The sequence below is a fragment of the Gymnodraco acuticeps genome, unplaced genomic scaffold, assembly GCF_902827175.1.
Source record: "Gymnodraco acuticeps unplaced genomic scaffold, fGymAcu1.1, whole genome shotgun sequence".
Taxonomy (NCBI): domain Eukaryota; kingdom Metazoa; phylum Chordata; class Actinopteri; order Perciformes; family Bathydraconidae; genus Gymnodraco; species Gymnodraco acuticeps.
Window position 1 is genome coordinate 1,318,661 of NW_022990172.1, and position 13,266 is coordinate 1,331,926.

The 13,266-nt window shown below is 40.7% G+C and overlaps 1 protein-coding gene across 3 annotated transcripts in view; it reads left to right on the forward strand.

Annotated features, from left to right (window-relative positions):
* Positions 1-13,266, forward strand: part of large1 (LARGE xylosyl- and glucuronyltransferase 1) — a 76,861-nt gene that overhangs the window by 57,426 nt on the left and 6,169 nt on the right. For 2 of the 3 annotated variants that reach the window (XM_034217665.1, XM_034217667.1), the window contains 6 exons: positions 467-579; positions 2,679-2,804; positions 4,279-4,434; positions 11,917-12,089; positions 12,230-12,508; positions 12,649-12,795. In XM_034217665.1, the coding sequence (XP_034073556.1) occupies positions 467-579; positions 2,679-2,804; positions 4,279-4,434; positions 11,917-12,089; positions 12,230-12,508; positions 12,649-12,795 (994 nt within the window). The remainder of the gene's footprint in view (positions 1-466; positions 580-2,678; positions 2,805-4,278; positions 4,435-11,916; positions 12,090-12,229; positions 12,509-12,648; positions 12,796-13,266) is intronic. The other variant, XM_034217666.1, reaches the window with a different exon arrangement.

The window sequence follows — 13,266 nt, forward strand, 5'->3', positions numbered from 1 at the left end:
AAGACATTTTTTACATCAACACAGAAGAGCAATTTGACAAAAAAAAACTCCAATTCAGCTGTGGTCAGTCAGCTTCGTGGCCACGGCAACAGATGGAGCTCAGCAGGGTGCGAACGATTTTCTGCTCCACAAAAAACATCCACCATATTTCCTCCGTCTAAAATTGGCTGCTTGATTTTATTTGTACCAGCCCAGAAGATTTATTGTATCAGCCAGGGAACTGAGAAGAAGATGCTTTTGATTTTTAGTCAAGAAAAAGTTAGAATTCTTTGTGTGTCCCCAGGAGGATATGAACCTGTTTTCCCATTCCATGACGGTCAGTCTTTAAGTTTTAAATCTGCGGCTTTATCTCAGAAAACACAGGGATGAGATTTAGAGCCTTGTGATTGGACGTTATCACCTTTAGCAGGCAGCTAGATACGGATCTCTCTGTTCTTTAAGATATTGCTTTCTGCACGCTTTTCAGGGGTGATTTTGCTTCTGCTGGATCGTCTGAGGAAGCTGAGATGGGAGCAGATGTGGAGGCTGACTGCAGAGAGGGAACTAATGAGCATGCTGTCCACCTCCCTGGCAGACCAGGTAACACACACAGACACATACCTTTAGACATAACTCAAAATGAACCGTTTCACATGGACAAATCACAAAAACATCTGTACTGGTTGTGGGAGTTTGACCAAACATTCAAAGGGGATATATATTATATAGTTATATATGTATAACATTGGGATTTTAGCCTTTGCAGACCATTTACATGCACTAAAACCTTTTATAATACACTTCAGGAAAGGATAAACTCCATAAAGCATTATACGGCCTCTTTAAGACCGTGCCCCTGCTACCTGAACATGAAGTTAAACTGAGCTGCAGTAAAGTGCTCAAATGCTTCAAATGAAGTACTGCTTACAGCTTGTTATCCAGCTGCGTCTAAAGGTCAAACCACTTCTGCCTGTTGTGTATGCCAGCACTGGAAAACATGGTGTAAAACATGCTGTCAGCCTCCTCCGGGCTGCACCACACATCAAACAAAAGGGGATAAAACGGTACACCTTTAAACACACTCTTATATTTCCAGCATGTTACACTCACTTGTCCACTAGAAAACTGACGATGGGAATTAGTTTGAAGAATGAACATTTTTTAAAAGTCAAAGCCCTCAATACTTTCCAACCTCCCCACACTTGACTAATCTTTCTTGTAAAAGTGGGAGTGGTTGTTTGGTTTTTGAAAGTCACAAGAACGGTCAAAATGCAGCCCCCAATTTCCTTTCTGGCTCAAAGGTGGGCGGGGCATGAGGTTTCAGAAGATATCCAATGATCTGACAAGCATTTCGAAGCAGACTGACTCCTTATAGAGGCCCTGTTATGCTTTTAGGGGTTTTCCCTTTCCTGTAGTGTGTTGATATATTTTTGTGTGCATGTAAATGGTCTGCAAAGGCTAAAATCCCAAAGTTCCCCCTGTCTCATTTGAGACAGAGGGTGAAAAGAGGTGCTTTAGCATGGGCGGTATGAGAAAAATAAAGGACCTTTTTGAACATTAAAGCATGGAAACATGTCACAGGAGAGACACTAAATACAGATATGAACCTGAACATTAGCGTAATATGGCCCCTTTAAAGTACACTTTATCCATCCCAGTTGAGAGTACCTGTAGGTCATAAATATATTTATCTTAAACTATGCAGAATTCTATGTGTAACAAGTATTAAGGCAAGACATTGAGACCTTGGAGAAGGGTCTCTTCATTATCTGGGAGCTATTCAGAGCTCATCTAGATGAGAGGTGCGTTTATGAGATTTTAATTAAAACTTCATTAGGATAGTCCCGCAGGGTATGCAGTTTGGAAAATGAACAGGGTTTTTGCAATAGCTTGAGCATTCCATCTGCATTTTGCTGTATGAGCTCCTCCAATGGACTGGCAGCCATCTTTATCACAGCATTCAGAGAGTTTTATGTCTGTAATTACCAAGCTGGAATCTGTCACTCAGACTTTAGTCTTGTCAATCTGAATGTCCCGAAGTCAAAAAAGTCTTAACTAAATGTAACAAAGGACTAAAGGTAAGCTCAAAGCAATTTGAAGCATTCAGCTTTACGATGACACAGGCTTTAAGGAATTAAAGCCTGCACATCTGGAACATCTGGGGACGTACAAAACCCTTACTAAAGAGAAGAGTCAGGAAGAAAACGTCTCTATCCATAACTAAATAATGATTGATGATCTGTTATCTTTGGAAACTGTGTGCGCATATATTTGGACCGTTCATAAATAGGTGGAAAAAATAAAGAGCATAATAAAATATTAGATTTGTATAGAAAAATGATAATAAAGTATGAAAGACATGTTCAGATATTTTCTTTATGTATGCATACATATATATATATATATATATATATATATATATATATATATATATATATATATATATATATATATATATATATATATATATATATATATATATATATATATATATATATATCAGAATACTTAATGATAATTTGTCATGGAGGAAATTGGGTTTCGTGACATTAGCTCCATTTTAATATTAATTTAATAAAATATAAATAAAAAATAATGTATATGTTTATATTCGTGCAAATAATCAAAAATGTGTACATAAACAAAGGAAGTAAAAGTGTGAAAGATCAAATTGTGTGTGTGTGTGTGTGTGTCCATAGGACATCTTCAACGCTGTGATCAAACAGAACCCGTTCCTGGTGCACCAGCTGCCCTGCTTCTGGAACGTCCAGCTGTCCGACCACACCCGCTCCGAGAAGTGCTACAAAGACGTGTCGGACCTCAAGGTGAGCCCCTGCTGTCCCCAATATGCTCACACTCTGTCACACACACACACACACACACACAATACCTGACCTACATTATTCAGGAGTCCCAGCCAGCCACACACTGCGGACCGCACACTGAGAGGCAGAGTAAAAGCATTATGGATTATGTTAGCCTTGTAAAACGTCATGTCTTTTCACGTTCTAGGAGATGTGTAAAAAGCCTGTTATTCCCTGTTATGCAGCATGTTTGATGCATGTGTGACAGACTGTTTCAAAGATATATTTGATTATGCTTAATGGCTCAATCTCAGCAGTTTTCCCCAAAATAAGTGCCCAAGTGGAAGCAGGGATTAGTCTCCCTGACATCTGCCCACATTTCGATTGGCCTCCATTACACAGCAAAGATACAACAGCAATGATGTGGGTCACAATGCCTGCCGATGTTTTATTGGCTTTGTCTGTGTCACAGCTCGTTTAATATCAAGCATAAATTAGACTTCCTTTCAAATGAGTCGATATTAACAGTATGGATTAATGAGTCTTGATGTTGTCAAATTCACCGAGCAGAATTGACACACAGTTAGAGCAAGGGAACAGCCAAATTAACAAATGACAATGTTATGTTACGTCAAATACCGATAACAAAAACTATAAAGGAATACATACTCTTACTTCACTCGGTGGAAACTGATAGAAAAGCAGGTATGCAGTTATTTTTGTTCAATGTTCTGCTTTTTCCCGGCTGAACTTATTAACTAATGCCTTGGAGCACCCACATGTCATCAATCAATCAAAGTTTATTTATATAGCCCAATATCACACATGTTACATTTGTCTCAGGGGACTTTAGAGTTTGTACAGGACTCTTTTATCTTTTAATATTCTTTGGCATGCTTCTCGAGTGATATTAAGCTGTCTTGACTTTAACTCTTTACCTGCTGTAACAAATGTAAATGCAAATTGCCCCTCTGTAAGATGAATAAAGGTATTCTGAATATGTATGCGACCCCCTCTGTCATTAGATAGATGTGATGCTATGCTCTCATATTTATTGTATTAATATTTTATTGTTACTTTGTATGAAAACAGTTAGGATCAGACCCATGGTTTTGCTGTTGTAGAAATCAAAACATCTAAATATCGGCGGTTTAAGGTGCTCTTTGGATTCAGGATTTCGTGTAACAACGAACAGCAACCTCATCACTTCCATGTTCTTTTTCGATGGTTGTATTTGGAGACAATCTTTAAAGTGTCATAAGTCAAAGAAAAAGTGAGAAGCTTGATGCCAGACTTTAGCAAGTTAGTCTATCCAATGTTTGAATGGTTAAAATGTTTCCTTTCCAAATGTTCCCTTGACAGTTCCCTAAATCCTTGAACCAGGATGTTTATGATTTGATGGGATGCAACTGGTTTACTGGTTGGTGCTTTACAAAGAAAAAAGGACCCAGAAAACCTTTGTCACTGCTTTTCTGTCTGTGTTTCTTCTGCCCAGGTGATCCATTGGAATTCCCCCAAAAAGCTGCGAGTAAAGAACAAGCACGTGGAGTTTTTCCGGAATCTCTACCTCACCTTTCTGGAGTACGATGGCAACCTGCTGCGGCGGGAGCTATTTGGCTGTCCCAGTGAAACAGACCACAACAGCGAGAACGTAGGTGCAACTGCTTCTGTGTTTCTGGGTAAAGCCTGATATAAAGGTATGAAGTCGGGGGGGGGGGGGGGGGGGAACTAGCAGACAGTGATGTAAGGGTTAGTGTCACACTTGAGTAGAAGAAGAACTATAATGGACTTTTCATTATGGAGAACTTTCTAACTTGGTAATGTTTGGGTTGTTAAATGTCAGATCTTCTTCTTCCTGACTTGATTTCATACTTTCTAATTAGATATTTCTTTGATAATTCTTTGTTAGGTCCTGTGTTGCATTAAATAAAACATGTCCTTCACAATAGAACAATAAGTCGAGGAGGTGGGCTTGATGTGATTCACAGAGATTAAGATCATATTAAATGAACCACACTCCAATGAAACTCTTTAATTAACTTCTCCTCATTTGAACCACTTTGTTTCATGACAAATGAAAGGCCCCTCTAAGTTGTGTTCTCTTCTACAGACCTCCTAAACTTCAGAGTATTTCTCTGATCTGTTAACTTTTCTTACGCCTTGCTTTGATAGAATCTTGGTTTTAGGGTGATCTTAACATACAGTAAATGTAAGAATCCCCTTTGGTCTCTTTTTTAATACGGATTTCAAAGACCTGATGAGATGTATACATCTTACTGAGTTAGATGAGGGTCCTGCTCAAGAGACACACCCGGGATCTTGCTCTCTCCTCTGGTGGATACACTTGAAAGTCTTAATCTCTCTGAAGCTAGCTTCTGTCTTTCTGTCTAAAAAGCTTATATTTCCAAGGCCATCCTTCCACCTCTTTCTCTCAGAGTGTATGATTCTTGAGTATCAAGTGATTGGTCTACCTGCCTATTCATCATCTTTTATTTAAAGAGACTCTTGGTCCATTATTACAAAAACATACAACACTCAAATATAAATTAAAAAAGGCAGTTATACCAATGTTTCCACAGAGGTGACTGGTATCGTACAGCACTGAAACACGGATTTGACAGCAGCATAATGACAGAGTTATGAGAAACATTCAATCGACAGATGAATTTGTACATTCGATTTCTCAAAAGAGCATGGAACGTGTTGACTCGTGCGTTACAGAACATTTCACTTGCACTGCACCACCTTGGTTTTCTAAGCAGTATACGCAAACAGTCATTATATGCAACCTGGAGCTTCTTGAGGCTTGCCTTCTTATACTTGACCCACAAGGGGGCAGTATAGAGAGGAGTGCAATAAGCTCTAAAGAGGTTCACCTTAACCTTATCTGAACACCAAGAGAGTTTTCTAGCCAACATGTTGGCTTGCATATATAAGACACGCCGCTGTCTATACATGTCATCATCATCAGCCATTTCATCTGTGATGATGTGTCCCAGATACTTATTGATACAGATACAGATACTATTGATCTACCAAACGGTCCATTGAATTACCTGTCCTCCTGGTGAAATCAGTTTGTCTGGCTGTTGTTCTTTCGGCTCCTCAGTGGTGGTGCTGTAAGAACAGCTGGCTCTGTGGAGTGCTATAGAGTGTCAGTCAGAGCGGGTGTGGACCGAACAGATGGTGCTACCGTAACACATACACAACACTGACATATTCCAACTGGTGTTGGGTTACTTTAAACATATCTACATGAGGGATGATGTTGACATACAATCCTTTATATAACGGCTCCTCCGGTCCCTTCACTAACAACCAGGCTGCCCAAATCTGCCTTCACACACTGGTGTTTGCCTACCGATCTTCTTACAGTCAAGACAAACCATACACTCAAGCATTTGGAATTCGCTCTGCATCGGCCAATCAGCTCGTACTTCCTCACTGTGAGTGGGACCCAGGTTCCCCTCAACAAGAACACAGCTGTTTTCTACGGAACGGTGGAATGAGCTTAAATCTGCTATAAGTCTACCCGTGTTCCCCTCACTTAGACCTAACACAAAAAACATTCAACTCATAACATTTGAAAAGCTCATTTGAAACAAAAGCAGCAGCCCTTTCAAAGGTTTTGGCCTTTTTGAAGCAGATGTATTTGAGTGTGTATCTTCACAGTTTATGGATAATATATATGGAGTCCGTTAAATGAAATGTAGTGTAATACCTGATAGTAACAAAATGGATATCTTTAATAGAGAATTAAGAAAAGTGTCTTCATTTATAAACCACATTTAGTAAAATCAGATCCGAATCAGATGAGATTATATGACCTTTATTTCGTCCCACATAGGGGAAATGTACATTTGTACAAGATGGAGACAAAAAAATAAAACAGTATTAGAAAGGGCATGCACATCATATTTACACAGACACGTTGTCCAGCAGGGAGGACAGCTTGGTTCCAAGTCAAGAATACAATGATACACAAAAACATGGAACAGAACCATTCAGAACAGGTTCCAACACTTAGACTGTAAACTTGATTGGACCACATGTTGTAAACCTGGTCATGTGGAGCTCACTGAGATAATACTACCCAGCATACTGTCAGGACTCTGTCTTATCGTACAGACTGTTATTCCACAGCGTGTTAGCTTCTAACCTGCTGAAGGTCACTCTGGTCAGAAGTGTTTCCAGGACCAGCCTCTATGGGACCAGCCCTAGAATAATTCAAGTGGCAGCTCTGCGGTCACTTAATCAAATTATAATTTCCCATCAGGGTATGCAAGAAAAAAAAATTCCCCAACCCACACTTCTAATGTGTCCTTAACTCAGGAAATACTTTGTTCGCTCAATTTTTCAGAGGTTTGTCAGTGATTTAAATCCCATTAAAGTGATGATTAGACTAATGAAGTCACTGAGGGGTTGGCTCCAGCAGCACACTGCAGCCCGGGCTCCTTCAGGGCCACAGCGTCACTCCAGTCCAATAATAACACCCTTCAAAGCAGGGCCACACAGGAAGCGGCAGGCCATTAGCAACCACTCTGCTTTTGTTTGTTTGGACTTAAATTATTGAGAAAGTTACCAACACCTGAATGCTGACATCCATTCATACGTTGGTTGACGTGTTGCCTCATCAACCATTTTACAGTATTCACACAGAAGCAGAAGGCTCCTGCCAATCCTCTATGTCCATTTGACCAAAGAAAACAAACAAGAGCTAATCAGGGATACATTATTGGAACTGCATTTATTTGTAATGAATTGTAACAGCTTGTTGCTAAATGGATTTATATGGGATTAGAGGCCTGAGTCTGGACAGACTGGGACACAGAACAGCCCTCAAAATGTAATCCTAAAGCTCCAGCCTAACCCCCCCCCCCCCCCCCCGAAGGTTCAGTACACATGCAGACATGGACACTGAAGTTCTACTAGTGGCAAATAGTTGTTTATTCAAATGCCTAAGTACGATGCAGGGTTATATTTACCTGACAAAGCCCTCTGGTGGCATTATGACTCAGGGGCAAAGGCTGGACTAATATGATGTTGTTATGAACACCGTGGAGGGCGGTGGGGGATGGGCGTGATGGATGGGTTTAGCAAGCATGTGACACAGGAGCCCACGCTCTGTTTGTTGTTACCATAGACTGTATATATAAATGGACGTAGTGTCCGTAACGTCACCCATAGGATTCTGCAGAGTTGCCGTGAAGCCCTTAGTAGGCGGAGTCGGCCACTAACGGCTCGACTGTGACGTCAGAGTCTAATCCCGCCCGCTCCAAATAAGGGCAAAGAGGCGGAACCGAGGCGGGACCTGCTGCCTCCGAACTGGAAGTAAACAGAGCTAGCTCAGGCTAAGAAGCTAAGCTAACATGAAATACATGCATACCAAGTTATTGCTAACAGTGTAGTTCCCCTATATAAACGTTACATTCATAATCAAATGAGACAATCTGTAAGAGAATTAGCTATATTTTGTTATTCTTAATGCTTGTCATTCACACGTTGAGAAAAGACGGACTCCACCGCCCGAACCTAATGGAGCCGCAGTGGGCTAGCTCCGGGACGCCGGCTGGAGCTAACCCCCTGCGGCTCCGTTAGCTCCGGCGGCCACCACTGGGATAATCGGGTCCCCTATTAACATTTGCTCCCGTTTAGCATTATGGGCGTCATAGCCATAGACTATAAAAGTCTTACCCAAGGCTGAATCATAAACTAAAATGTATATGTATGCATAAAGGGTTATGTCCTTAGCTGGCTAATAAGTAACAAGCTAAGCTACCAAGCACACAAAGACCTGCGAACGGGGTTAACATGTATAATATTATCATTTTAGACTTCTTGGAAGTTATGTTAGTACATTCAATTCAGACATTGTAATTGTCTGGTATTTGTAACAATATTCCCTAAAAGGCACAATCACCACGAACACGGCTAAAGCTAAAGGGTCAAGTACAGTACTATGACTAACTAACGTTGTAGCCCCTATGGTTGTAGCCTAGCAGAGTGGACAAGTTGCTGTTAGCTGACAGTGAGGCATGTACGTGTCCATCAAAGTGACCACGCCCTAATTTATGCAAAAACTTCAAGACCTAATATAAATAAAAGGGTCATGTTAGAAAACAATTCACTCACAGATTCATAATCATGAAGGTGGAATCTAACTATATCGATAATAATATTTATTGCATCCATGGGTAGAAACATGTTTTTTTCTGCTGTAAAGTTGGGCATTTTAACATAGGGGTCTATGGAAATTGCTCCTTTCTGCAGCCAGTCCCTAGCGGCCCATGTATGAACTGCAGTGTGTGGCACTTCCGTATTGGCGTCCCGGCTGTTTCCCAGAGTTTGCCGCTTGGTTGTTAACCACCAACAGTCATTTTGCTTTTAGTTTTTAACCATGACAACAAAGGTTCTCAAACCTTCAAAGGTGAGACCAAAACTTGACCTTGTAAACAGAATTTGATGAGATAAACTCACTTTAATGTCCTTTAGGTAGCTTTTTCTGGAGCTCTTGATTATATCGCATGATATCCATTGGAATGTTTGAGATGGAACTCTTGTTGTCGTGTTAATAATATCCTACTTTTACATTTTGTTAGCTGTAATTTGGCCCTTCATAGTGTTTATTTGACAGATTGTTTTCATGGTCCACTTGTTTATATTTGAAAATGTTTAGTTCTGTTTTATTTTCTATTTTGTGTATTATATATTTTTTAGGGCTGTCAAGTTAATTTATTTTAACGCGATTAACGCATGTGTATTTTTTTTCCTCGGCCGCCCCGTAGTTTCAGAGCGCATCGAGTTTAAAATACCATCTACAAGCTGATGCTGACAGCCCCGCTCCTGCCGCCCGCTTGTGGCAGACCACACTTCCACGCTCACCGGCAGGCACCGACTGGCTGTTGGGAGGACCGGGAGGGTGTGTGTATGTGTGGCCCGAGCGAGCGAGAGAGAGACCTTACGTGCATTGTTGTTGTTAGCATCTGGTGCTAGCTAGCTGCGCTAACGGATATGGAGCTGTTTAAATGAAAACAGAGGAGCGACATTTCGCCACAACTGCGCCGAGCACTTGACTTTATGCAGGAAGCCAGACAGTGGGGCATTGTACGAAAAGTCAGCACACTCAGCACGGATAGTGCGCAACATGATTGCAGCGTCCAGGCAGCTCCCGTTCGAGCATATGCCTTGAGTTGCACATAGCTCCAACGATCCATCACACACACACACACACACACACACACACACACACGCACGCACGCACACCATTTGTATTGTATTATTATGGGCATAGATATGTCTCATAATTATTTGTGTGAACATAAAAATAATTTGTGTGTAAATATGTGATTTGTAAATGTAAAACAACATCCACAAATGCATTTAAAAGATTAGCAAACTCACAAATACATTTGCAAGTGTAAAACGGATCGGACCTTTCGATCAGGCATTTGTGAATCCATTTTGTATTTGTGGACCAAAAATGCGCTTGCGGATCTCAAATCTCTGTTCACGGATCTCAAATCTCTGTTCGCGGATCGTCTTTTTACACACACGGAATTTTGAGACATATTTTCCGCCGGTCTCGGATAAAATCTACTCGTGTCACTCGGTTATTTTCGGAAACCACGTGATGGCCCGCTGATGGCGACATTTCCGCATGATTTCAAAGTAAGAGCATGATGGTTTGTTTAATGCTCTGTTTTTGTATTATAATGAACAGCGGAACGTTAGATGTATTCTTCATCACCATCACCCTGACCTAAATACGGTGCTTTTCTACAGATTACTTTATTACTGCACTGGTAAGGTCAAATTAGGCCGATTAATAAGATGTGAAGTGCTTTGTAACTTCGACCCGCTTGACTGAATACACAACAAACAATGAAGAAAGAGTTTTATCTGGGCTGTTTCACTGCCAGCTGCTCCCCCGGGACCCGAAAGTGGCGTATAGCCTGCACTTCAACATCAACGAAAGTGCTCGATATATGCTATATTGAACCAATAACACAAACTAACTGTATCACTATAACATGATGATGGTGATGGTGATGAAGAATGCATCTAACGTTCCGCTGTTCATTATAATACAAAAACAGAGCATTAAACAAACCATCATGCTCTTACTTTGAAATCATGTGGAAATGTCTTCATCAGCAGGCCATCACGTGGTTTCCGAAAATAACCGAGTGACACGAGTAGATTTTAGCCGAGACCGGCGGAAAATATGTCTCAAAATTCCGTGTGTGTAAAAAGACGAACCGCGAACAGAGATTTGAGATCCGTGAACAGAGATTTGAGATCCGCAAGCGCATTTTTGGTCCACAAATACAAAATGTATTCACAAATGCCTGATCGAAAGGTGTAAATGTGATATAAAAAAAGAGATATTCACAGATCTTTTTTTATTTGTGAAAATATTTAGCGTATTTGCAGATCCGTTTTACACTTGCAAATGTATTTGTGAGTTTGCAAATCTTTTAAATGCATTTGTGGATGTTGTTTTACATTTACAAATCACATATTTACACACAAATTATTTGTATGTTCACACAAATAATTATGAGACATATCTATGCCCTTATATTATTGTATGAGAGAGGTTCCAGGTTGAATTGAGGCGAATATTTGTAATGTTCAGAGGTTGTTGTGTTTAATATTCATGAGAATATTTGTCATTGTTCAAATGATAATAAACATTAGCATAAAGCATATTTGTCCACTCATATGTTGATAAGAGTATTAAAAACTTGAAAAATATTTCTCTAAGGTACATTTAGAACAGATAAAAAATGTGCGATTAATCGCGATTAAATATTTTTAATTGACTGACAGCCCTAATATTTTTATGTTTGTTTATTTTTCTACCCTTATTATTTTTCAAATTATGTGCAAGGCCTTGTTTTAACATGCTGCTGTGACGGGAAAAAAATCCCATTTGGGATCAATACAAAATATCTTATCTTCATTGTTCTGAACCCTAAACCTGGCAACGTTTAGTAAGACTGTTAAGTGATTTACAATCTGTCTGACCTCAACCTGTATAATCACTGTGGTACAATGATACCGTTACTTAGGATCACCTTTAGTAGTAAACCTTCTTTCCCTAAAGTGACCCTCTCCTCCCTCCCTGCAGCTTCAGAAGACTCTGTCAGAGCTGGACGAAGATGACCCTTGCTACGAGTTTCGTCGAGAGCGATTCACCGTCCACCGAACGCACCTCTACTTCCTCCACTACGAGCACGAGCCCAGCCCCGACAACACCGACGTCACTCTGGTCGCCCAGCTCTCGATGGACAGGTACTTTTGGTAACACTGCACTGAACTACTTTGTTTTTTTAATCGAGAGAAAACATTCAAATGGAAATAAACTGCAAAAAAGTATTTAGGATACCTCTACTTAGTGATGTAGTGATATTGATACCCTCTCTGTGACCCGCCCCCTGCAGGTTGCAGATGCTGGAGGCCATCTGTAAGCACTGGGAGGGGCCCATCAGCCTGGCCCTCTACCTGTCGGACGCTGAGGCCCAGCAGTTCCTGCGCTACGCTCAGGGCTCCGAGGTGCTGATGAGCCGCGGGAATGTGGGGTACCACATCGTCTACAAGGAGGGACAGTTCTATCCGGTCAACCTGCTGCGTAACGTGGCCATGCGGCATGTCAACACGCCTTACATGTTCCTGTCAGATATCGACTTCCTGCCCATGTACGGCCTGTACGAGTACCTCAGGTAAGAGGAGCCAAACTGAAACCGCTAGTGACCCTTACACTTGGCTTGATGTTTCTTCAGACCAAGAAACGCAATTTTTATCCCATTTTGTTAGATGTTGCAAATGTATGTAATCCTGTATTCTCACTTTGTATTTAAAGGAAGTCAGTAGTGCAGCTTGACATGGCCAACGCCAAGAAAGCTCTGGTGGTTCCCGCCTTTGAGACGCTGCGATATCGTCTGTCTTACCCAAAGTCCAAGGCTGAGCTGCTCTCTCAGCTGGACATGGGCACTCTCTTCACCTTCAGGTAAACAGCTCGTACTCATTTATTTTGTGGTGATATACAACATTAAAAAAAGTTCAATGAACATGCACTGCGTGTTTGTCAATAGTCACTGAGGGTTTTTGAGTTCGGAACGCTGCTGGAATATAGCGCTTGCAAAATACATTTTCTTTAACTCCTAGCGTTAGCTTTAGCCTAGTACTGGTGACTAACAGGCTATTACGTCACATCATAATTATCTTTGAAATCGTCCTACTCAATGATCAGCAAGAAGCACTACAATTTGTATCCTACATATAGATAGTATAGTTTTTCTTTGTTCATTCATATAGGAGTAGAACGCTCTGTTTCTCTGAACAACCAGCTAGCTTACATTTTCTTAAATTCCTAGCTTAGCTTCAGCATACCTAATCATCTCCTACGATATCATCCCTAATGATAAGCAAAAGGCTCTACTTTTTAATATTATACATATAAAGAAGATTGAATTCAATG